Genomic DNA, 25,895 nt, shown 5'->3' with positions numbered 1-25,895 from the left:
AGAAGGGCGATGTTAGAGGTGGAAGGAAGCAGTCTTTGTGATGGAGAGGATATGGCATTGAAAGCTGAACTGGGGCCTTTAATGATGTCGCCAAGGGGGAAGCGTGTCGCCAAGGGGGAAGCGTGTCGCCAAGGGGGAAGCGTGTCGCCAAGGGGGAAGCGTGTCGCCAAGGGGGAAGCGTGTCGCCAAGGGGGAAGCGGAGGGGGGGGCGCCAAGGATCCTTGGGAGGGCTCCAGGGGTGGAAAGAGAAGACATGGCTGGAGATGCTCAGGCTATGATTGGATAGGTGAGAGTGGTGATCAAGCCAGGCCAATGTACTGCTTCGAAGTAAGTGGCTGTTATACAGCCAATCTATGCACAGGAAGATTCCACAAACAAAGACAATAATGGCCAGTTATCTGTTTTAGGTGGAGGAAAGAATAATGGCCAGGAAACCAGGTGAACTCCTTGCACAGCACCTTTAGATCAGTTCACCAGGACAGTCAGCCATTTGAAGGGCACCTACAGTTTTAGTTCAGCCTTTCCCCCAACCCTTTTGTGTTTCCAGCTGGACTGCAGATTTACTCTACATCTTTATTCTCCGATGGTCTTGGATTAGCACAGCCTATGTTAACAGCTGAATCACGATGAATCACTTCTTGGAGAGATGCTCAGCATGTTGGTCATCGCCTCAGAAGATTAAACAATAACACACTGCCTGGTGATTCTGTACAGATAGAAGGACTTTTATTAAAAAAAATAAAAAAAAATAGCTTGAAACAAAAGGATTCATCAACATTTTACTATGTTAAAGACACTGTTTATAAATACAAGCTGGTGATGGTGGTTGAGGGATAAATGTTGGCAAGGATACCAGGAAAACGCCCCTGCTCCTCTTTGAAATCGGGACATGGGCTCTTTTACATCCACCACCTGACTTATATGTGGCCTTGGTTTAAAGTCTCATTGATAAGGCCTCCAACAATGCAGCACTCCCTCGGTACTGTACTGGAGTGCCAGCTTCGATTCTGTCCTCCAGTCTCTGGTGTGGGTTTTGAACCCACAATCTTTAAACTCCGATGAGAGTGTTACCGAATCCATCCCTCTTTCTGAACTGTCTGAGGCTGAACCAGACCGTTCTCAACCGTGACGGCCTATTTGACCCCAAGATGAGCTTCCAGCCCCATAACCTTTCCATCACCAAGGTTACCTACTTCTACCTCTAACATCGCCCGACACTGCCCCTTGCCTCAGCTCATCTGCTACTGAAACCCTCATCCATGCCTTTGTTGCCTCTGGACTCGACTACTCCAAAGCTCTCCTGTGTGGCTTCCCACTGTGCACCCTCCATAAGCTTGAGCTCATCCCAAACTCTGCTCTCTGTATCCGCATCAAGCTCCATTCACCCATCACCCCTGTGTTCACTGACCTACATTGGTTCCATGTCGGCCACGCTTCAATTTAAAAATTCTCGTTGTTTTCAAATCCCTCCACGACCTGGCCCCTCCTTATCTCTCTAACCTGCTTCAGCCCCACAACCCTCGCAGATCTCTGTGCTCTGCCAATTCTGGCCTCTTGCACATCCTCGATTTCCTTCGCTCCGCCAATGGTGGCCGTGCCTTCAGCCGCCTAGGCCCTAAGCTCTGGAATTCCCACCCTGAATATTTTTGTGCCTCTACCCCTCTCTCCTCCTTTTAAGATGCTCCTTAAAATCCAACTCCCTGACCAAGCTTTTGGTCACCTGTCCTAATATCTCCTTATGTGGCTCGGTGTCACGTTTTGTTTGAAAACTCTCGTGTGACGTGCCTTGGCACATTTTGCTACGTTAAAGGTTGACATTCTGTGTTCTTCATCATAATTATGTAACTTGCTGATTAGTTTATTATTTTAGGGGCAATTGCCATATAATATTGGTCTGAGACTAGTCCAATAGGGTTGAGGATAAAAATTGCCGTGATGTTTTGCTACTTAAATGCTTGAGTGCTTAATTACATGGACCCACAATAAATTTCACAGTAGGAACAACCAAAATTGAACAAACCACTCACTACACATACTTGGGCTTAAAAATCAGTTCTACGGGAAACTTCAAACTGGCTGTGAATGAACTGAAAGAGAAAGCAAGAAGGGCTTTCTATGCCATCAAAAAATCAATCCAAATAGAAATCCCAATTAGCATTTGGCTCAAAATTTTCAAATCAGTAATTGAACCAATTGCACTCTATGGCAGTGAGGTCTGGGGACCACTAACTCAACAAGATTTTGCAAAATGGGACAAACACCCAATTGAGATCCTACATGCGGAATTCTGTAAAAGTATCCTCCGGACTCAAAGGAAAACAGTAAACAACGCATGCAGGGCGGAACTAGGCCAATACCCATTAATAATCACTATCCAAAAAAGAGCCACCAAATTTTGGAATCACCTACAAATGAGCAACCCCCAATGCTATCACTACGACGCCCTGAAATGCCAAGAGCTGACCATAAAGAAGAATACCCTCAGTCAACTAGTCCTGGGACTCAATAAAGTAACTAATAACAATACCAACAATAACCAGTCCCAGGACAGTGACAGGGTAACACAAAGAATTCGACCCAACACAATCGTCGCTAAGCAAAAGGAAAAATATCTGTCATATTGGGCAGAAACAACAAAAACCCAAAGCAAACTCAATTGCTACTTGGCCCTAAACAGACAATACAACATAGCTGATTACCTGACCATGGTAAAGGATAACAAACTGAGAAGAACCTTGACAAGGTACAGACTTAGCGAACATAGCCTAGCGATCGAAAAAGGCAGACACAGGCAGACCAGGCTGCCAAGAGAAGACAGGATATGCTCTCACTGCAGTCAGGGAGTAGTTGAGACAGAGATGCACTTCCTCACAGCCTGTGGAAAATATCAGGGCATCAGAGAGAATTTCTATCAAAAATTCTCACAAATATGCCCTGAATTCAGAAATCTGACTGACAACCAAAAACTCCCATTCCTACTGGGGGAGGAGAGAAGCTGTGTAACACTGGCGGCACACTATGTTACAGCTTGCCATGAACAGAGGGACAACCAGTAAACTAAGACAAGAGTATATATAAACAAGGCGAAAATATATTTATAAACTCAGGGATATACCTGTTTATACACTGTATGAATGGAACCGCGTTTATGTGTTCAACCATAAATGTATTTTGATGCTTTGGCAACATAAGATGTACCTTATCATGCCAATAAAGTGAATTGTATTGAGTGCATTCTGAAGCTTTAATTACTGCAATGAATTTTTAATAGTTTTAAAATGTGTGTAGGAGCAATTAAGTAACTTGTTTTTTAGTTTAGTACTTGGATATTCAATTAATCCAGATATTGAGTTTTGAGCTCGTTTTGCTCAGAGGATCTGAATGTCCTCGAATATCAATCTACTGGATTGCAGAATCCCTGTGTAGCAGGGTCACTCCCACTGCCTTTGCTGGAGCTCTGTCGGTGTGTCGTTTATTGATTTGGCTCTTGTATTTGGGGAGGTTGGCCTTCCCTGTGCTATTAACTGTGCATATGTTTAGCAGTTCCTGGCCAATATTTATCCCTCAATCAACAGCACTAAAACAGATTATCTGGTCATTATCACATTGCTGCTTGAGGGAGCTTGCTGCGTTTCCCACATTACAACAGTGACTGCACTTCAAAAGAAAAGTACTTAATTGGCTGTAAAGCGCTTTGAGACGTCCAGTGGTCGTGAAAGGTGCTGCAGAAATGCAAGTCTTTTCTTTTCCTTTTCCCTTTCCTTTCCTTCTGTCCGAAGTTGTGAAATTTTGCCTTCTGGCACAGATCTGTTTCCCACGGGCGCGTCGAACCCATTGAAGACCAGATGTATTTTCTTGCCATTTCTTTCATCATCCTTTTTAGTTAAAAAAAAAAAAAATTAGAAATGAAATCTAATTTCAGTGATGGATAATCACTGCTACTCCAGTTTTTTAAATTCTTGGGATCTGGGCAGCACGAGCAAAGACTTGTACGATAGCAAAATACTGCAGATGTTGGAAATCCGAAATAACAACAGAAAATGCTGGAAAAACTCAGCAGGTCAGGCAACATCCGTGGAGAGAAATTTGAGTTGACGTTTCGGGTTGGACCCTTCTTCAAAACTGGAAAGAAAAGAAACTAGATCGGAGGCAGGGCTGCGATCGGACAAAAGAATAAAAGAAACAAAAGAAGTAAAAGAGTTTAGAAGCTAGACGAGATGGTAGCCTTCTGGACTCAATATCGAGTTCAACAATTTCAGATCATAAGCTCGGCCCCCATTTCATTTTCTCTTGTAATTGTTCCACTCCTTTTCCACCCCCCCCCCCTTTCCTTTTGCTTCTCTCTCACACCTGGCAGCTATCTTTTGCCCTGCCAGTACACTTTACACCTAATCCCAGCCTATTACCATCTCGTCTAGCTTCTAATCTCTTTTACTTCTTTTGTTTCTTTTATTCTTTTGTCCGATCGCAGCCCTGCCTCCGATCTAGTTTCTTTTCTTTCCAGTTTTGAAGAAGGGTCCAACCCGAAACGTCAACTCAAATTTCTCTCCACGGATGTTGTCTGACCTGCTGAGTTTTTCCAGCATTTTCTGTTGTTATTACGAGCAAAGACTTATTTATTGCCTATCTCTAGTTGCCCTGAGGGCTTTAAGCGTCTGGCAAAGAAATGTGGAGTCAAGTATAGCCAGACCAGGTGAGGAGTCAGATCCTTTCCCTCGAGGACAGTGAACCAGTTGCGGTTTTAAACAACAAATTACCAGATTTACTGAATTCAATTTTGCAACTTTCCCCTTTTAGAATTTGAACTCGCAACCTCTGCCTTGATAGTCCAGTACCGTAACCACAGGGCCACTGTTCTGTCAGTAACTCTGCAGGTCACCAGTCAGTGTTCTATTGGCTAGGCGTGTGCAGATCTACTGGAAGGGTTGTTGTATTGAGCACCAAAGAGATGAATTTTGGGTGGTGAGTGGCAGCTGGAATGAGGATATTTGCTGTCCATTCGTGTCGAAACCATTCTGTAGTATTCCAGATCTGCTGTTACAGTTTTGAAGCGGTACGGTACGGTGGTGTAGCGGTTATGTTACTGGCAAATCCCACCATGGCAGTTTTGAGAATTTGAATTCAGTTTATAGACAAAAAAAATAATGAATCTAGAAATAAAAAGCTAGTATCGGTGGAAACTGTGACCATAAAGCTATCGGAGTGTCATAAAAATCCAAATGGTTCACTAATATCCTTTTTTAGGGAAGGAAACCTGCCGTACTTGCCCAGTCTGGCCTATATGTGACTCACCAACGTGGTTGACCCTTAACTGCCCTCTGAAGTAGTCTAGCAAGCCACTCGGTTTCGTCAAACTCGGGGCAACTAGGGACGGGAAATAACTGTCGGTCTTGCCAGTGACGCCCACATCCAAAATATGATTTTTTTTTAAAAAATGAAATACCGTCATGATTCAGAGCTAACTGAGTTCAAAAAAGGGGTGAAGGATAAACCTGGCAATTACAGGCCAGTCAGTTTTGTGTCGGTGGTGGGGAAGCTTTTAGAATCACAAATCTGGGAGAAAATTAGCAGCCACTTGGACAAGCACAGACTAATAAAGGAGAGCCAGCTCGGATGTGTTGAGGGCAAATAGTGTTTGACGAACTTGATTTGAGTTTTTTGATGAGGTAACAGAGAGGGCAGTGCAGTTGTTGTGTATATGGACTTTCAAAAGGCGTTTGATAAAGTGCCACATAATAGACTTATTAGCAAAATTGAAGCCCATGGGATAAAAGGGGCATTAGCAGCATGGATACAAAATTAGCTAAGGGATAGAAAACAAGAGTTGTGGTGAATGGTTATTTTTAGATTAGAGGAAGGTATACTGTGGCATTCCCCAAAGTTCAGTACTTAGACCACTGTTTGATATACATTAATGGCTTGGACTTGGGGCTACAGGGCACAATTTTGAAATTTGCAGATGACACGAAACTTGGAAGTGTAGTAAACACTAAGGAAGATAGTAATAGACTTCAAGAGGGCATAGACAGGCTGGTGGAATGGGCAGACACATGGCAGGTGAAATTCAACGCAGAAAAGTGAGGGGCGATAGATTTTGGTAGGAAGAATGAGGAGAGACAATACACGACAAATGGTACAATTTTAAAGGGGGTGCAAGAACTGAGAAACATGGGGGTGTTGGTGCCCAAACCTTTGAAGGTGGCAGGACTAGTTATAATGGGGAATAAGGAAATGGCAGAGAAATTGAACAAATACTTTGTGTCTGTCTTCAGAAGAAGACTCAAAAAACCTCCTGGAAATAGTGGAGAACCAAGGCTCTAACGAGAATAAGGAACTGAAAGAAATTAGTATTAGTAAAAAAATAGTGCTGGAGAAATTAATGGGACTGAAAGTCGATAAAGCCCCTGGACCTGATGGCCTGCATCCTAGGGTTTTAAAAGAGGTGGCTATAGAGATAGTGGATGCATTGGTTGTCATCTTCCAAAATTCCATCGATTCTAGAACGGTTCCCGCGGATTAGAAAGTAGCAAATGTAACCCCACTATTTAAGAAAGGAGGGAGAAAACGGGGAACTACAGACCAGAAAATACTGGAATCTATTATTAAGGACTTGGCAACAGGGCACTTAGAAAATAATAATAGGATTGGGCAGAGTCGACACGGATTTAGGAAAGGGAAATCAAGCTTGATGATTCTGTTTGAATTTTTTGAGGTTGTAACTAGCAGAGTAGATAAGGGGGAACCAGTGGCTGTGGTGTATTTGGATTTTCAGAAGGCATTCGATAAGGTGCCACACAAGAGGTTATTAAATAAAATTAGGGCTCATGGGATTGGGGTAATATACTAGCATGAATTGAGGATTGGTTAACGGACACAGCAGTAGGAATAAACGGGTCATTCTCGGGTTGGCAGGCTGTAACGAGTGGGGTACCACAAGGATCAGTGCTTGGGCCTCAGCTATTCACAATCTACATCACTGATTTGAATGAGGGGACCAAATGTAATATATCCAAGTTTGCTGCTGATATAAAGCTGGGTGGGAATGTAAGTTGTGAGGAGGATGCAAAGAGGATTCAAGGATATAGGCAGGCTGAGTGAGTGGGCAAGAACATGGCAAATGGAATATAATGTGGAGAAATGTGAAGTTATTCACTTTGGTAGGAAAAATAGAAAAGCAGAGTTTTTTCAATGGTGAGAGATTGGGAAATGTTGGTGTTGTTCAGAGGGACCTGGGTGTTCTTGTACACAAATCACTGAAAGTTAACAAGCAAGTACTTCAAGCAATTAGGAAAGCAAATAGTATGTTGGCCTTTATTACAAGAGGATTTGAGTATAAGAGTAAAGACGTCTTATGCAATTATATAGGGCCCTGGTGAGACCACACCTGGAGTATTGTGTACAGTTTTGGTCTCCTTACCTAAGGAAGGATATACTTGCTATAGAGTGAGTGCAACAAAGGTTCACCAGACTGGTTCCTGGGATGGGGAGATTATCCTGGGATGGGGGGATTGTCCTACGAGGACAGATTGAGTAGACTAGGCCTATATTCTCTAGAGTTTAGAAGAATGAGAGGTGATCTCATTGAAACATACAAAATTCTTACAGGGCTTGACAGGGTAGATGCAGCGAGGATGTTTCCCCTGGCTGGAGAGTCTGGAACCAGGGGTCACAGTCTCAGAATAAGGGATCGGCCATTTAGGACTGAGATGAGGAGACATTTCTTCACTCAGAGGGTGGTGAATCTTTGGAATTCTCTACCCCAGAGGGCTGTGGAGGCTCAGTCGTTGAGTATATTCAAGACAGAGATCGATAGATTTTTGGATACTAAGGGAATCAAGGGATATGGGGATAGTGCAGGAAAGTGAAGTTGAGGTAGAAGATCAGCCATGATCTTCTTGAATGGCGGAGCAGACTCGAGGGGCCGAATGGCCTACTCCTGTTCCTATTTCTTATGTTCTTATGTAGGTTAACAAAGCCGTTAATAAAACATACAGGATCCTGGGCTTTATAAACCGAGGCACAGAGTACAAAAACCAGGAAGTTATGCTAAACCTTTATAAAACACTGGTTCGGCCCCAGCTGGGCACCGCACTTTAGGAAGGACGTGAAGGCTTTGGAGAGAGTACAGAAGAGATTTACTGGAATGATTCTCGGGATGAGGGATTACAGTTGCGTGGATAGACTGGAGAAGCTGGGGTTGTTCTCCTTAGAGCCGAGAAGGCTGAGAGGAGATTTGATAGAGGTGTTTAAAATCATGAAGGGTTTAGAGAAACTGTTCCCAGTGGCTGAAGGGTCGATAACCAGAGGACACAGATTTCAGGTGATTGGCAAAAGAACCAGAGGCGACCCGAGGAAAATTCTTTTTACACAAGTGGTGAGGATTTGAAATGCGCTGCCTGATAAGGTGGTGGGTACAGATTCAATAGTAGCCTTCAAATGGAAATTGGATAAATACTTGGAGAAAAAATTGCAGGGATATGGGGAAAGAGTGGGGGAGTGGGACTAACTGGATTGCTCTTCGAAAGAGCTGGCGCAGACTCGATGGGCCGAATGGCGGCCTTCTGTGCTGTACTATTCTGATTCTATGAGGGATAAGACCAGCCTGGCTGAGATTGTGAAGGTCACTGGGTGTAAGTTCCTGCTAGCTTGTTGTATGTGTTTATAATCTCCCAACACAACATGGGTCCTTTCCAAATTTATATTTAGGGCAATCCCATTCTAACATTGCAACCTCTGAGCTAATTGCAGCGCTGTTACAAACGATGGAGGCTTAGAAAAACACTGGCACTAAAAGCTAAACAGACTTGTTTTGGTTACTTGCAGAACCTCGAATGCTTGCATTCAAAACGTATGGGACATGTTTCACTGCAACTTTACATGGGTTAGTATTTGGGGCTTCCCATATGGTGAGCTCCTGACTGCAGCTGATCCACTGGAGGTGAGCAGAAGAGGATAGGGGTGCTGAATTTGGGGAGCACTTGGGTGCACTTACCTTTCTTTGGCTCCACATGCCCTTCACTAATCCCTGACCAAGAAGGCGAAGAAACTCACTGCCAGGCCTCTGGCAATGCAGCTTTTTTAAACAAGCTCTTCCGACGCCCTCCGCCACTAACAGTTTCCAGTTTCCTGGCCCCAACCGCCTCCTTTTCACCATGGACGTCCAATCCCTCTACACCTCCATCCCCCACCAGGATGGCCTTCGGGCGCTCCGCTTCTTCCTTGAACAGAGGCCCGACCAGTCCCCATCCACCACCACCCTCCTCCGCCTGGCTGAACTTGTTCTCACATTGAACAACTTCTCCTTTGACTCCACTTATTTCCTCCAAATCAGAGGTGTTGCTATGGGTACCCGCATGGGCACTAGCTATGCCTGTCTTTTCGTGGGATATGTGGAACACTCTTTGTTCCAGTCCTACTCTGGCCCCCTCCCTCACCTCTTTTTCCGGTACATTGATGACTGTATCGGCGCCGTTTCCTGCTCTCGCCCTGAACTAGACAATTTCATTCACTTTGCCTCCAATTTCCACCCTTCCCTCACCTTCACATGGTCCATCTCCGACTCTTCCCTTCCCTTCCTCGACTTCTCCGTCTCCATCTCTGGGGATAGGTTATTGACCAATATTCACTACAAGCCCACTGACTCCCACAGCTACCTGGACTACACTTCCTCCCACCCTGCCTCCTGTAAGGACTCTATTCCATTCTCCCAGTTTCTCCGTCTCTGCCGCATCTGCTCCGACGATGCCACCTTCCACACCAGTGCTTCCGACATGTCTTCCTTTTTCCTCAACCGAGGATTCCCCTCTACCGTGGTTGACACGGCCCTCGACCGTGTCCGTTCTATCTCCCGCACTTCTGCCCTCACCCCTGCCCCTCCCTCCCAGAACCACGATAGGGTTCCCCTTATCCTTACCTTTCACCCCACCAGTCTCCACATTCAACGGATCATCCTCCGCCATTTCTGCCACCTCCAACGTGATCCTGCCACCAAACGCATCTTCCCCTCCCCTCCCCTTTCAGCATTCTGTAGGGACCACTCCCTCCGAGACACCCTAGTCCACTCCTCTATCACCCCCAGCACCCCTTCGCCCGGCACCTTCCCGTGCAAGCACAGGAGATGCAACACCTGCCCTTATACCTTCCCCCCCCCCCTTCCCACTGTCCAGGGCCCCAAACACCCCTTCCAGGTGAAACAGCGATTTACTTGTACTTCTAGCAATTCAGTACACTGCATTCGCTGCTCACGATGTGGTCTCCTCTACATTGGGGAGACCAAACGCAGATTGGGTGACTGCTTTGCGGAACGCCTCCGTTCAGTCCGTAAGGGTGACCCTGAGCTTCCGGTCGCCTGTCACTTTAATTCACCGCCCCATTCCCACTCGGACCTTTCCGTCCTCGGCCTCTTGCATTGTTCCACTGAAGCTCAGCGTAAGCTCGAGGAACAGCACCTCATCTTCCGATTAGGCACTTTACAGCCTTCCGGACTCTCTACCGAGTTCAACAATTTCAGATCATAACCTTGGCCCCCATTACATTTTTACTTATTTTTTTATCCACACCTTTGTTTTGGCCTTTCCCCTCTCCTCCCCCCCCCCCCCCCCCTTTTTTTCTCTCCCACATGGCAGCTGTCTCCCATTCTGCCAGCGCATTTCACACCTAATCTAAGAGATTAGTGTGCAAAATTAAGGCACATGGGATTGGGGGCAAGGTATTGACTTGGATAGAGAACTGGTTGGCGGACAGAAAGCAAAGAGTTGGAATAAACGGGTCTTTTTCCGAGTGGCAGGCAGTGACTAGTGGGGTACCGCAAGGATCGGTCCTAGGACCCCAGCTGTTCACAATATATATTAATGATCTGGACGAGGGAATTGAATGTAATATCTCCAAATTTGCAGATGACACAAAGCTGGATGGGAGGGTAAGCTGTGAGGAGGATGTCGTGAAACTCCAGTACAATTTGGACAGGTTGGGTGATTGGGCAGAAACATGGCAAATGCACTATAATGTGGATAAATGTGAGGTTATCCACTTTGGTGGCAAAAACAGGAAGGCAGATTATTATTTGAATGGCAATAGATTGGGAGAAGGGGAAGTGCAAAGAGACCTGGGTGTTCTTGTGCACCAGTCGCTGAAGGTAAGCATGCAGGTGCAGCAGGCGGTTAAGAAGGCAAATGGTATGTTGGCCTTCGTAGCGAGAGGATTCGAGTACAGGAACAAGGATGTCTTGCTACAGTTGTACAGGGCCTTGGTGAGACCGCACCTTGAGTATTGTGTGCAGTTTTGGTCGCCTTACCTGAGGAAGGATGTTTTTGCCATGGAGGGAGTGCAGCGAAGATTCACCAGGCTGATACCTGGGATGGCAGGAATGACGTATGAGGAGAGATTGTGTCGATTGGGCTTATACTCACTGGAGTTTAGAAGATTGAGAGGGGATCTCATCGAAACCTATAAAATTCTGTCAGGCCTGGACAGACTAGATGCAGGAAGGATGTTTCTGATGGCCGGGGGGTCCAGAACCAGGGGTCATAGTCTAAGGATAAGGGGTAAGCCATTTAGGACTGAAATGAGGAGGAATTTCTTCACCAAGAGTGGTGAACCTGTGGAATTCTCTGCCACACAAGGCAGTGGAGGCCAGTTCATTAAATATATTCAAGAAAGAGTTGGATATATTTCTTAAGGCTAAAGGGATCAAGGGATATGGGGAGAAAGCAGGGACAGGGTACTGAATTTGGATGATCAGCCATGATCGCATTGAATGGCGGAGCAGGCTCGAGGGGCCGAATGGCCGACTCCTGCTCCTATCTTCTATGTTTCTATGTTTTAGAGCCGTCTTTTGTCTCCACTAGTCCTATAACCATCTCGTCTCATTTGGAATACCTCTTGATGTCTCTTCACTTCTCTTGTTCTCTCCCAGCCTGGCCTCTTAATCTATTTCATTTCCTGTGCTTTTCCAGTCTTGACAAAGGGTTTGACCTGAAACGTTGACTCTCTTTTCTCTCCACGGATGTTGCCTGGCCTGCTGAGTTTTTCCAGCATTTTCTGTTGTTTTTAAACTAGCTAGTTGGGTGGCTTTGTTTCCCTGGTTTAAGGAACACAAAGTTCCTTCACCCACCTCCCTTGGTGGAGAGGGGGAAATTGAGTGGTATTATAAATATCTCTCTAGCCCACAATATACCTAGTCTTTTTAACCTCGCCATCACAACACTTCCCACACCTACACCTCCCCAAACCTGGCTTCACCAGTCAATGGCTTAGAGAAGGCTGAAATTCCCAGCCTTTGCCTCACTCTCTGTTCAGTGTGGATAGCTCCATACTAAAACAATCCACTTAGTAAAGGACTAATCAACAAGCCAATTTAAAACTACATTCAGCTGAATTACACTGTTCTGACGAAGGGTCCCAGACCTGAAACGTTAGCTCTGTTTCTCTCTCCACCGATGCTGCCTGACCTGCTGAGTGTTCCCAGCATTTTCTGTTTTTATTTCAGATTTCCAGCATCCGCAGTATTTTGCTTTTGAATTACACTGACCCTTGATGCCACTTAGTTTTGTGGTGTTCCCACATATACTGTACTGAGCAAGGTGCAGCTTATCTGAACTGGTTTTCACTGGTGTACTGCAGACATCCAGCATGTCAGCAGCGCAAATAAACTTTTAGCCCTTGTGCTTGTTGAAGATTTTGACAGACCTTTGTGCCTGGATTTATGCACCAGTCAATCCGATTCCCCAAATGTAGGACTTGGGATGTTTCAGGGGTATCTACTCCTGGGGTCTAAGTGTGTGCCTTGGGTATCACTTTTAAAAACAAATGCCCTAATAGTGTGTCATATAGTAGTTTGATTTTAGACTCATTTAATAAAAGTGCACCTGACCATTTAATAAAAGTACACCTGACCACTTCACCTGACGAAGGAGCAGCGCTCCGAAAGCTTGTGATTTCAAATAAAGCTGTTGGACTATAACCTGGTGTAGTGTGACTTCTTACATTTGTCCACCCCAGTCCAACACCGGCACCTCCACACCACATTTAATAAAAGGTTGTAATGAACCTTTGAATATTTTTTTAAAATGGTAATGGGGTCCTGGACCTCCACGTTCCCAGGATTTCTTGGTGTCTCCCTCCCCGCCTCCCCTTAAAAATCGAGGCCAATGCAGGCAAGTCGTTTATCACTATTCGACACATTACACATTATCCTTCGTCCGTGGGAAAACTATATGAAAGCTAGCTCATTAGCACCTTAACTACCTATTGCCTACAACCCACCCGTTCCCTCGCCACCCACCCCCCTTTTTATATATAAGCTTGCATAAAAATACATTTAAAGTACCTGTATATCTTTCCAAAAAACTCTTGTGGGACAAATGATAAAACTGACCCACCCGCGCCCCCCCCCCCCCCCCCCCCCCCCCCCCAATTAACACCCACAGCCTTCCCTGGCATGTTGCATTTAAAATCACTAATAGCTTAAACTTATATAGCACCTTTACTGTAGTAAAACGTCCCAAGGTGTTTCAGAGGCAGAAGAAAAATAGAGACTGAGGAAGTACGATTATCAAACTTTACAAAATGGTGGTGGGGTGGGGGGCGGTGAGGTGAGGTGGAGAGCGAATCTGTCAAACCTTATTAAGATGGTGAGCTTTTCAACCTTGGGCCTTTGAGTTTCTACTGATGATGGAAGAGCAGAATCTTGTACTGGAGCTTTGCTTATTCAGCAATTGCAGGTGATCCAAAACAAACTTTTAAAATGCACAGTTGGCGTTAGGTTATTTTTGTTAGGTAAGGTTTATGGAACCAAGGCAGGTAGATAGAGTTAAGATGCAGATCAGCCATGATCTGATTGAATGCGGAGCAGGCTCGAGGGGCTGAATTCCTCCTCGTGTTCCTAGGTGAGATCTGTCGATGGATTGACTTATGCACTGACCGTTGAAATCTGGTTTAGTTGTGGGAGGCATGTACTTAGATTAGGAATTCTGTACAAATCGGTAGCCGTAAGATTTTAGTACTGTCATCAAATTAGCAACAGAAATTGTGTAACCAATTTTTAATTTTCTTGCAGATTTTGAGCAATGCCCGCCTTTTCCTAGAGAACCTTATTAAGTAAGTATTGCTCTATTTTAAAAAAAGTGTCTCTACATACTCTTGTAGGGGTTGAATTGTAAACCGTTGGATCGGTGAGGGGGAGGAAATCAGTAAAAGGCCTGAACTTGGGCTTCGTGTAAAGCTCGAGCTCCTGTTGCCCAATTCAACGGGGGTTGTGAAATCGCCCTACCCAGGATGCGCCATATCGACCCAATTTATTCCACAACTGGGCTAAAAATGTACAAATAACCACGTCAGGAGGAAGAGGGGGAAAAACCTTTCAGCAAACAGCCCCCCCCCCCCCCCCCACAAATAAACTACCATAGAAAATAATGGGAAAATCTAGTATGTAAATAACTGAGGAATAGAGGATTGTGGAGAGTGGAAACAGATAAAAGTACTTGAATCTTAAGCAAAATAGCAAGATCACAACCAATGAAGTATTTTTGAAGTGTAGTCACTGTTATAACATAAGAAACGTGGTAGCCAGTTCACACACAGCAAGCTCCCACAAACAGCAATGAGTTAAATGATCAGATCATCTATTTTAGATGTTGGTTGAGGGATAATCATTTGCCTGAACCCTGGGAGAACTTCCCTGTATGAAAGAGTGTACAGTTTAATGGAACTGTTGGTCCTCTCCTGTCCCTATCCCATGAGGAAATCTACCGCCTGCACTTGGCAACTTACCAGGGTAGCGAGCCATGGGGGAACTACAGGCGAAGGCTCATGTCCTGTCACTACCACACATTAGAATGTTACAGAGAGTGACCCCCTGAAAAAGATGCTGTTTGGGGTTGTGGCCTTCATCAAAAAGCTAGTGACGAACCCTGCTATGGAATGATAGCAACGGGAGGGAGAAGGAAGAGTTGGAGATGTTGAAAGAACGCCCAATAGACTTTCACCTCCAGGTTACCTTCCCTTTATTATTCTGTATGAGATACTGATTTGTTTCCTGCACCCTCTTCTCCCCTCTTTCCTGCCCCCCACCCCCCAATAAAAAGAGCTTGCTCTGTTTTCCATAATGCTGTAAGGTCGAAGGAGAAATGGGCAACCACTTGTCTGTCCCTGTCCCTGAACCAGAGCACGTGGAGCCATGTAACATCCACACATTCTAACCTGATGATCAGTGTTGGTGCGTAGTCTAGTCTATGTACAGTACTGTGTGCACACAACCGACTCCAGCTGCTATGTAAATATTTATTAATGATTACTCCTTTATCCTTTCTATTCCTCCCTTCTCTCCTCAGCTGCTTGTATATTGCCTGTTTTAATTCGGTTTCTGGAAGATCCGAGGCCGTGAGTCGGTTCCGTCTTTCGGATGAGACGTTAAACCGAGGCCACATCTGCTCCCACAGGTGGATGTAAAAGATCCCATGGCACTGCTGGTCAATGTTTATCCCTCAACCAACACCACAAAAACAGATTAATTGGTCATTATGACATTGCTGTATGTGGAAGCTTACAGTGCACAAATTGGCTTCTGCATTTCCTACATTACAACAGTGACTACACTTCAAAAGCACTTCATTGGCTGTAAAGTGCTCTGGGACAGCCTACGGTCGTGAAGGCACTATAGAAATGCAAGTGTTTCTTTTTTAAACCAATGTTTACACTGCTAAATCCAGTTCCCTGATCTCAGCTCGTAGACCTAGTTTTTCTCAGGTCTGCGAGTCTGCCTCGGGGAGGCAGGTTTAAGCAGTGTAAACATAGAAACATAGAAAAATAGGAGCAGGAGTAGGCCATTCGGCCCTTCGAGCCTGCTCCGCCATTCAACACGATCATGGCTGATCCTCTATCTCAATACCATATTCCTGCTCTCTCCCCATACCCCTTGATATCTTTTGTGTCTAGAAATCTATCTATGTCCTTCTTAAATATATTCAGTGACTTGGCCTCCACAGCCTTCTGTGGTAGAGAATTCCACAGGTTCACCACCCTCCGAGTGAAGAAATTTCTCCTCATCTCAGTCCTAAATGTCCTACCCCATATCCTGAGACTGTGACCCCTTGTTCCAGACCCCCCAGCCAGGGGAAACATCCTCCCTGCATCCAGTCTGTCTAGCCCTGTCAGAATTGTATGTGTTTCAATGAGATCCCCTCTCATTCTTCTAAACTCTAGTGAATACAGGCCTAGTCGACCCAATCTCTCCTCATACGACAGTCCTGCCATTCCAGGAATCAATCTGGTGAACCTTTGCTGCACTCCTTCTATGGCAAGTATATCCTTTCTTTGGTAAGGAGACCAAAACAGCACACAGTACTCCAGGTATGGTCTCCCTTTGTAAACGCCAGGAGCCGACTCATGGATACCACTTTCCCAAGATCAGACTTGAAACTGCGTTAATACAAAAAGCGGTTTGAGATGAGTTGAGCAGGCAACTTACTCCTAGACCAGTACCAGCACTACTTTTGGTGAGGGGGTTAGTTCCTCCAGTGTAAAACCTGGGTGACTGGACCTCCATTGCTCATTTTATTAAAGTACCTGTCCTCTTCTCGTCTCAACCCCCTGGCCCAAGCTCAAACAAAACATGAACCCATGCTCCACCACTCTAAAGGCAGCACTTTGGGAGTACGGTACAGCTACGTCGCTGTGATCACAAGATGAGGAAGGCCATTTGGCCCATCTTAGGTTCTCTCTGGATCAACTAACCACTCCACTTCCCCCATTAATGATTCCAGGGCTTTACCTCTGCTAATCTACCTGGACGTTTGTTCCACACATCGCTCATTCTTTGTGTGAAGAGGAATTTCCTGGTCTCAGTCTAAAACTACCTGTTGCTAGTTTTAACTCGTGTCCCCTAGTTCTACTTACGCAGCTTAATTTGAAGTAATTTTCCAGGTTAACTTTTTCTGTACCCTTAATCTTCTATACAAGATCCCCTCTCTGACGCCTCCATTATAGGATGAAAAGCCCAAGCCTCTTCAGTCCTTCATATCTCCGACTCTTAACACTGGGGTTCAGCCTCAAAGAATCATAGAACAGTGAGGAGGATAGTGATAGATTTCAAGAGGACATAGACAGGCTGGTGGAATGGGTGGACATGGGGCAGATTAAATTTAATTCAGAAAACGGTGATGCATTTTGGTAGGAAGAACGACGATAGGCAATTTAAACGAAAGGGTACAATTCTAAAGGGGGTGCATGAACAGAGAGACCTGGGGGTACGTGTGCACAAATCGTTGAAGGTGGCAGGGCAGGTTGAGAAAGCGGTTAAAAAAGCATACGGGATCCTGGGCTTCATAAATAGAGGCATAGAGTACAAAAGCAAGGAAATTATGATGAACCTTTAAAAAAACACTGGTTTGGCCTCAACTGGAGTATTGTGCCCAATTCTGGGCACTGCACTTTAGGAAGGATGTGAAGGCCTCAGAGAGGGTGCAGAAAAGATTTACAAGAATGGTTCCAGGGATGAGGGACTTCAGTTATGTGGATAGACTGGAGAAGCTGGGGTTGTTCTCCTTGGAGTAGAGAAGGTTGAGAGGAGATTTGATAGAGGTGTTCAAAATCATGAGGGGTCTGGACAGAGTAGAGAGAAACTGTTCCCATTGGCAGAAGGGTCGAGAACCAGAGGACACAGATTTAAGGTGATTGGCAGAAGAACCAATAGTGAAATGAAGGAAAACTTTTTTACGCAGCGAGTGGTTATGATCTGGAATGCACTGCCTGAAAGGGTGGTGGAGGCAGATTTAATCGTGGCTTTCAAAAGGGAGTTGGATAAGTACTTGAAGGAAAGAAACTTCCAGGGCTACAGGGAAAGGACGGGGGAGTGGGACTAGCTGAAGTGCTCTTGCAGAGAGCCGGCATGGGCTCGATGGGCCGAATGGCCGCCTTCTGTGCTGTAACCATTCTATAATTCTAATAATAGTACAGCACATAAGGCGGTCATTTGGCCCATCGAGTCTGCACTGACTCTTTCGTAGAGCAATCCCGTTATTCCCACTTTCCCCATATCCCTGCAATTTTTTCTCCTTCAAGTATTTATCCAATTCACTTTTGAAGGTTGCTATTGAATTTGTATCCACCGCCCCAGCAGGCAGTGCATTCCAAATCTTATCCACTCGTTACCTAAAATAGATAGATGGGTAGCTAGATTCTCGTGGCTCTTCTCTGCACTGCCTCCAGCGTTTCAATGTGTCTCACTTTTTGATGACCAGAACTGCATTTGGTATTCAAGGTGTGATCTAACCTGAGCACTATAAAGTTTGGTCATGAGCACTTCTGTTCGACTATTCTGGCTGTAGATCGACATCCTATTGGCTTTGTTGGTTGCTGACCTGCATTGATTTAGTGTTGAATCTATTAAGACTCCCAAGTGTCTTTCAGCTTCATTCTTGGCTATTTAAGCTCCATTCATGGAGTATGTGTATTGGCCATCTACATGCAGTAGTTTACACTTGTCTGCATGAAATTTCATCAACTGTTCTGCCCACCCTCGTATTTTGTACCTCTGCTCCTTAAAACTCACCCCTTTGACCAAGCTTGTGGTCAGCTGGCCTAACCTCTCCTGTATCCCAGCTTTGATTTGTGTCTGATTGCGTTTCTATGAAGCACCTTGGAGTGATTTTCTATGTTAAAGATGCTATATCAGTACAAGTTATTGTTGTCCAATGCATTCTGCTACCTCAAAATCCACTGCCCGAGTTAGCTGTCATCTACAGATTTGACTGCTTTGCATTGTTCTTGTGAATCCAGGTAATGTATGTAAATTAGAATCATAGGCCTAGAAATTCAGTATAGCCACGTTTGGGGCGCTGCAGGCGGGCTGCCGCTAAAGTTTGCGCCCAGCGCAACTTCGCGCCACCTTCGCCGATATTCAGTGGCATCGCCCCTAGAAGTTGCTGCTGCGCTAAAGCAGGCGATGCACGACTATCATTAGGCGCTAAGCTGGCGATCCGGGGCGCTAACACCGAGGACGGGCGCAGCGCAGGTGCGGCGAGTTGCTCAATGAAGGCAGACACGCTGGCGCCGGTCAGCTCTTAAAGGGGAAGGGTCGACTTGTTTGGCTGCCATGCCCTGCACACTGCAGCCCTGAAGCAAGGCCTGACCATTGCTGGTTCATCAGTTCTACGCCCTCAACCATGGGGAAGCCCGCTATTCTTCCAAAGCCGATTGCACGCTCTTGATGCTTGTCCAGGGTCATGGGGAAGGAGATGTACTGACATCTCCTTCTGAAAAAGGGCATTGCTCACCTGGCGGATGCAGCAATGTACCGCGAACTGGGAGATGTTGGCAATGTCCCCAGTAGTGGATTGGAAGGAGCCAGTGGCATCGAAGTTGAGAGCCGCCGTCACCTTCCCTGCCACTGACAGAGACGTCCTGCTCCTCAGCTGTGGCTGCAGATCTCTGCGAAGCAGGTGGCAGATCTCAGTGACCACCTCCCTTCTGAATCGCATCCTCCGAACACACTGCTCCTCAGACATGTTCAGATATGAGAACTGCTGGCGGTATACCCTGGGTGGGTAAGGCCTCCTGTGCTGACGCCTGTTGGCCAATCTCCGTCTGGCCATGACTGGCACTCTCTCACGGCGTCTCTGATCCCTTTGAATGCAATGCAGAAAGCCAACGTTTCCACCCATTGCAGCCCCCATTATATGTGGCGACTCAAGGCTACGGCACTGAAAGTGAAATCCAAGTGCAAACCTCTGGCCTGAAGCCACAAGTACCTGTGCAAGCGCTGAGTCAAAGCAGAAAGCTCTCTGCCTTTGTCTCTCTCCAAATATCCGTCTCTCACACCGAGGGATTGGCACAAAATGGCTGCCACTTAAACTGCAGGAGGAGTCCCCTTTAAATAGCGCCCCCCGCAGCGACTGGGAACCGTTCCCCTCTACCAGTCGCTGGGGGCGCCAGGCGCAAAGAAGGGCGGCGCCACTGAATTTCCGGTTCGGGGTGCACAAAGGGCGTTGCACGATGAAATGACGTCAGGATCTGCGTGCGCAGCTGAGCGCGCGCAAAGGCTTTGCGCTGCAGCTAAATACTGAAGTTGGGGAGAGGCGCAGATCGCGCTGCGCCCGGCCGCTAGCCGCCTAGCGCCCCACATCTCCTCCTAAGGCGCTAGCGGCTGGCGCAAACAACTGAATTTCTAGGCCACAGAATGGTTACAGCGCAGAAGGAGGCCATTCGGCCGGTCGAGCCCGTGCCAGCGCTCTGCAAGAGCACTTCAGCGAGTCCCACTCCCCCGCCCTTTCCCCGTAGCCCTGAAATTTTTTTTCCTTCAGGTACTTATCCAATTCCCTTTTTGAAAGCCGTGATTGAGTCGGCCTCCGCCACCCTTTCAGGCAGTGCATCCCAGATCCTAACCACTCGCTGCGTAAACGGTGATAGTATTGCACTTTCAAAACACTGCAGCATGGAGTGAGCAGCTTGCACAATAATCACTGAGCTGTAAACACTCCCTTCGCCTTCACACTTCAGAAGCCCAGGTTTAAGCATTTTCCCAGCAAATTGCAATGGAAAGGTGTGATTGAAAGTGAAAGCCTGTCAAAATAGAGAGCCGTGCAGTAAACACTCTGCTTAATGTTAGTTAGCGTCTCATCAGCTTTTCCTCATGTCCTTTGCAGTCGGTTAACTGTGCTTGGTTTTCACACAGCTCTCTGCAATCATCCTTTTGTGGGGGGGGTGGGGTAGTGGGGGTGGAAAAGAGGTAACTTTTCTCTCTGTCTCGGTCTCTCTCGGTCTCTGTCACTCTCTCTCGGTCTCTGTCACTCTCTCGGTCTCTGTCACTCTCTCTCTCTGTCACTCTCTCTGTCACTCTCTCTCTCTCTGTCACTCAGTTCAGTTCAGTTTTTTTCAGTTCAAATGCTTTATTGGCATGAAAGTTTACAGAGAACCATATTGCCAAAGCTTACATAGCAAAAAGGTACAGTTTTCCAACATTCTGTATGTCAATCGATTTGACATTTGTTGGGTATATACAATATTACTTTTAAACAATATTAATTTTAAACAGTCTTTCTACTTCATTTGGTACGTTCAATATTAATTTTAAACAGTCTTACTTTTAAACAGTCCTCAGGTTGTGACATGTTGTTACATATTTAGCCCCAAGGTATGGTCTGTCTCCTTCTCCTAGGACTAATCTCAATTTTGACAGATCATCCAATTCCTTGAAATCTGGGGTTGTTTGGCTTAGCTTGTTGAATAATATGTTTCTTGATGTGTTGAATTTTTCGCATTTTAGGAGGAAATGCATTTCTGTTTCAACCTCGCCAGCCAGACATTGATCGCATATTCTATTCTCTCTAGGCTGCCAGGATTTCTTGTATCTGCCTTTTTCAATTTCCAGTTGGTGGTCGCTTAGTCTGTACCTGGTGAGGGTCTGTCTCTGTTTTGTGTCTCTGATGGTCGTGAGGTAGTCTGCCAGTTTATATTCTCTTTTTAGGGCCCGGTAACATTCTAATCTGCTTTGGCTTTCGGTTATTTTGTTCCAATGTTCCAGGTAGGTTTCTTTGCATTTTTTAATGATTTGGTTCACTCGGATTGGTGTTTGGACGGCTGTGTTGGTCTGGGGCTGGTCAGGGTCCGGCTGAGTACTTAGTTTCAGTAGCAGCTGACTCAGGGGACTCTTTTCTGGGTTTAGCTCTTGGGTCTGAAAGGCTTTGAAATGAAGGGTGTCTGGGGAGCTAGATTTGAGGTGATTTAGGAAGTTTAGTGCTCGTTTTTGGATGTTTATTATCAGTGGGTATCTGCCTAGTTCGGCTCTGCATGCATTTGTTGGCGTTTTTCTTTGGGTGCGAAGGATGCTTCGGCAGAATTCTGCATGTAGGGCTTCTATTGTGTGTTTTTCCCATTTAGTGTAGCTTTGGTGATTTAGCGGGCCCCATACTTCACTACCGTACAGTGCAATGGGCAGGATTATGCTGTCAAATATTTTGAGCCAGATTTTGATTGGGATTTGGATGTTGTAGAATTTTCTTTTCATTGCATATAGGGCTCTTCGGGCTTTTTCTTTTAGTGTATTCACTGCTATGCTGAAGCTCCCTGATGCTGTAATAGTTAGACCAAGGTAGGTGTAGCTCATAGTGTGTCCTATAGTGGTATCACTGAGGGTAAACTGGTATTTGTTTTCCTGACATCTGGGCCTTTTTTGAAAAATCATGATGTTGGTTTTCTTTAGATTTACTGTTAGAGCCCAATTTTGGCAGTATTTGTCGAGTAGGTCTAGTTGTTGCTGTAATCCCTGTTCTGTGGGAGACAGCAGAACCAGGTCGTCCGCATAGAACAGGGATTTCACTTCTCCATCCAGGAGACAGAGACCTGGTGACTCGCTTTGCTCCAGCATGTCTGCTAATTCATTTATGTATATGTTGAACAGGGTCGGGCTCAAATTGCAGCCCTGCCGGACACCTCTTCTCTGGGTGAAGAAATCGGTGCGTTTGTCTCCAATTTTGACCCCGCATTTGTTTTTCAGATACATTGATTTAATAAGGTCATAGACTTTGCCCCCTATTCCACACTGAAGAAGTTTATAATAGAGCCCTTCGTGCCATATAGAGTCAAAGGCTTTCTTGAAGTCGATGAAACAGGCGAATATTTTCCCATTTTTTGTTTGGTGCATATGTTTTTCAATGAGGGTGTGAAGGGTATAGATATGGTCGGCGGTGCGGTGTTTTGGAAGAAAGCCTATTTGGTTTTTTCTGAGGATATTATGTTTGTTAAGAAAATCAAGTAATCTACTATTTAGAATACTGCAGAATAACTTCCCTAGACAACTGTTGACACAGATGCCGCGGTAGTTATTTGGGTCTGATTTGTTTCCACTTTTATATATGGGGGAGATTAGTCCTTGGCACCAGATATCGGGAAAACAGCCTGAACGTAATATGATGTTGAATAATTTGAGTACCGCACCCTGCATCTCCATATTGCTGAACTTGAGCATTTCATTTTTGATGTTGTCTGGGCCACAGGCTTTCTTTAGGTGGAGAGATTTTGTTTTTGTGGCCAGTTCTTTCCATGTGATTGGGGAGTCTAGAGGGTTTTGGTTGTCTTTAATTGTTGCTTCTAATGTGTGGAGTTTTTCTGTGACCTGATGTTGACTTGGGTTTGTTTCGTTTATTGGGATGTCTTTGTAGAGGTTTTCAAAATGTGCTCTCCAGATGTCGCCATCTTGGATTGGTAATGCTTGCAATTGTGTTGTACTCAGGTTATTCCACATTTCCCAGAATTGTTTTGGATTGGTGGAGTTTTCAATTTCTTCGAGTATTTTGTGGGTATAGTTTTGTGTTTTGTTCCTAATGGTGTGTTTATATCTTTTGAGGGTTTCATTGTATCTAGTACGTAGGTCCGGATTGTTTGGTTGGCGATGCTTTTGGTTTGATATTTTTCTCAGGTCTTTTCTGGCATTTTTGCATTCGTGGTCAAACCATTTCTTATTTTTATTTTGTCTTTTGTGACGCTTCCTCTTCTGTTTCACAAGGTCGGCTTTTACAGCTGCCTCATGGAAGATCATATTTATATCCTCTATGGCCATGTTTACACCATCTCTGGTGATCTCGTATGGGTTTTCTTTAAATTTTGATATTTTACTTGAGATCAGGTGACTTTAGTGCTGTGATGAATTTTTCTCCACTGTCTGGGGCCCATCTGTATGTCTGGTTTATTTTATGGAGCTTACTGGGTTCCTTTTTTGTGTCTGTAGTTTGGGCAGAAAGTTTAAGGTACATATTTATTTGGTTATGGTCTGAGAGGGGGGATTGCTGCCTGACAGTGAATGAGTTGATATCGCAGGGGTCCAGGTCAGTGATTGTATAGTCCACCACACTAGACCCAAGAGTTGAGGAGTATGTGAGTCTCCCTAGGGAGTCCCCTCTGAACCTACCGTTAACTATGTACAGGCCTAAGGCTCGGCAGAGTTGCACTAACTCCCTACCGCTTTTATTTATTTCACGATCAAGGTTGTTCCGATTTGCGATGGCTGGTGTGACATCTAAAGGGGTCTGGCCAAACACATGGTTGTTTCCCTGTGGGTCTATGAAGTCAGGTTCACAACCGGTCCTTGCATTTAGGTCCCCACATATTATCACCTTTCCTTGGGCCTGGAAATGGCTGATTTCCATGTGGAGAGTATCAAATAACTCCTCTTCGAAATATGGTGATTCTATTGGAGGTATGTAGATCGCACATAAGTAAACATCTTTTTTTGATATTCCTATATTTTTATCTAGTTTTAGCCATACGTGTGATTTTCCCTGTTTTACCGGTGAGATGTGTTTGTCCAGTTCTCCCTTATACCACACCAATATTCCCCCGGAGGTTCTGCCCTTGCGTGTTTTAGTGTTCTTTACTGAGGGCACAATGATTTCATGGTACATTGGAGGACAGTGGGTCGGCACGTCCTTTTGGCACCATGTTTCTGTTAACACAATTATATCAATGTCTTTTATAGCTTTTAGGAATTCAGGGTCTGTACTCTTCATCCCAAAAGTTGAGGAGCGGAGGCCCTGGATATTCCAGCAGCTTATGTGGAAAGAACGCATTTATATAGTTCAATAAAACGAAATAAAATGGACCTATTTTGTGGGATGAGTGTGGAAACACTATTTTCTATAATGCTAAATGATGATTTAGTATAAATTTCATGAGGCATGCACATATATCTATCTAATAATAGTAATAATACTGATAAGATAACAATAATGATAATGATAAATAACAATATTAATAATTTCTCCGGCTTTCTATCAGGCTGTTCAGCATCGTCATGATCTTTCTCAGTTCTTGGTCTACAGTCTGTGGTCTAGAGGGGGGGTCTTGGGTCAGGTATAAAAGCACGGTTCTGTTGTCGGTTTTGTAAAGGGGGGTGGTGGACATTGGTGGTCCTGTTTGGGCTCCCAATGGTAGAGGGGGTGGGAGGGCTGCGTCTTTTGGCAGTGTTTATGAGGTTTCTTGCGAAGACCCACATCCGCTGTTTGAGTAGATGTGTTTCGTCATAGAGGTCCCTTGTGTTGATGTTTGGATGATGGGCCAGGGAGACGTTGGGGAGGACAGAACATCTCGTGTCGATCTCCCTGTTGGTGTTGTGGATTATATAGGCTGGGGTGTCCTTTCTGGGCAGTAGTGTGGAGATCACGATCCGCGCCTCGGGGAATTCCCTGCTGGCCTTTTCCGCCATCCTGCTCACCGCCCTAGCAGTGCCTTCCTGTAGGGTGCGTAGGTCGTTCGTGCCTGTGTGGATCACAATCCATTTGGGGCTTCCAAGGGATTCTTTGTTCAGGATCTTCATTGCTTGGTCTGTGTTGCTGCACCATTTTTTCAGGACTTGATGGTCTGGGAACAGCCTCTGGGGGTCCAGAAACTTTCCGTTGGAGTCGGTCAGCAGGACCGCCTGAGGGGCTGGTTTTTCAGACTGGGTAACAGTAGTCTGGGTAGGACTCGCCTGGTGGCTGGTTGTTGGCTGGGTTTCTGGGATATGTTGTGTGGCAGGAGCGGGGTTTGGGGCTTTCGGTGTGTCATCGTTTGGGGGGGTATCTGTCGGTTTTTGTGTTCCTGTGTGTGAGGACTGGGTAGCAGTAGTCTGGGCATGACTCGACTGAGGGCTGGTTGGAGCGGGGTTTGTGGCTTTCGGTGTGTCTTCGTGTGGGGTGGCATCCGGCGGGTTCTGTGTCCTTGTGTGTGTTTTTGTGTCCTCAGGTTTTTGGACCTTAAGAGGTTTGTGTTGCCTGCTGAGCCTTTCTACGGTCTCCTTCGTTTTGTTTTGTTGAGTACGGAGTTCTTTGATCTCATTTCTTTGCTCCTCTATGGTCTTTCTCAGTTTGTGGATGGTGGACTTGTGTTCCGTTTTTAGCTGTTTGAATTCCTCCTTCAAATTCTTGGCC

The 25,895-nt window shown here is 45.5% G+C and overlaps 1 protein-coding gene across 1 annotated transcript in view; it reads left to right on the top strand.

Annotated features, from left to right (window-relative positions):
* The window catches only part of LOC147116881 (uncharacterized), a 77,622-nt gene extending 63,521 nt beyond the window's left edge, over window positions 1-14,101 (top strand). Inside the window, exon 3 of the mRNA XM_085987185.1 lies at window positions 14,057-14,101. Coding sequence (XP_085843311.1) covers window positions 14,057-14,101 — 45 coding nt within the window. The remainder of the gene's footprint in view (window positions 1-14,056) is intronic.
* Window positions 14,102-25,895: the final 11,794 nt, after the last annotated feature.

This window comes from Somniosus microcephalus, chromosome 5, assembly GCF_052327205.1.
Source record: "Somniosus microcephalus isolate GS21.2 chromosome 5, FLI_Smic_1.0, whole genome shotgun sequence".
Taxonomy (NCBI): domain Eukaryota; kingdom Metazoa; phylum Chordata; class Chondrichthyes; order Squaliformes; family Somniosidae; genus Somniosus; species Somniosus microcephalus.
The sequence above is the reverse complement of the archived record's forward strand: the minus strand, read 5'-3'. Positions and strand labels throughout refer to the sequence as shown.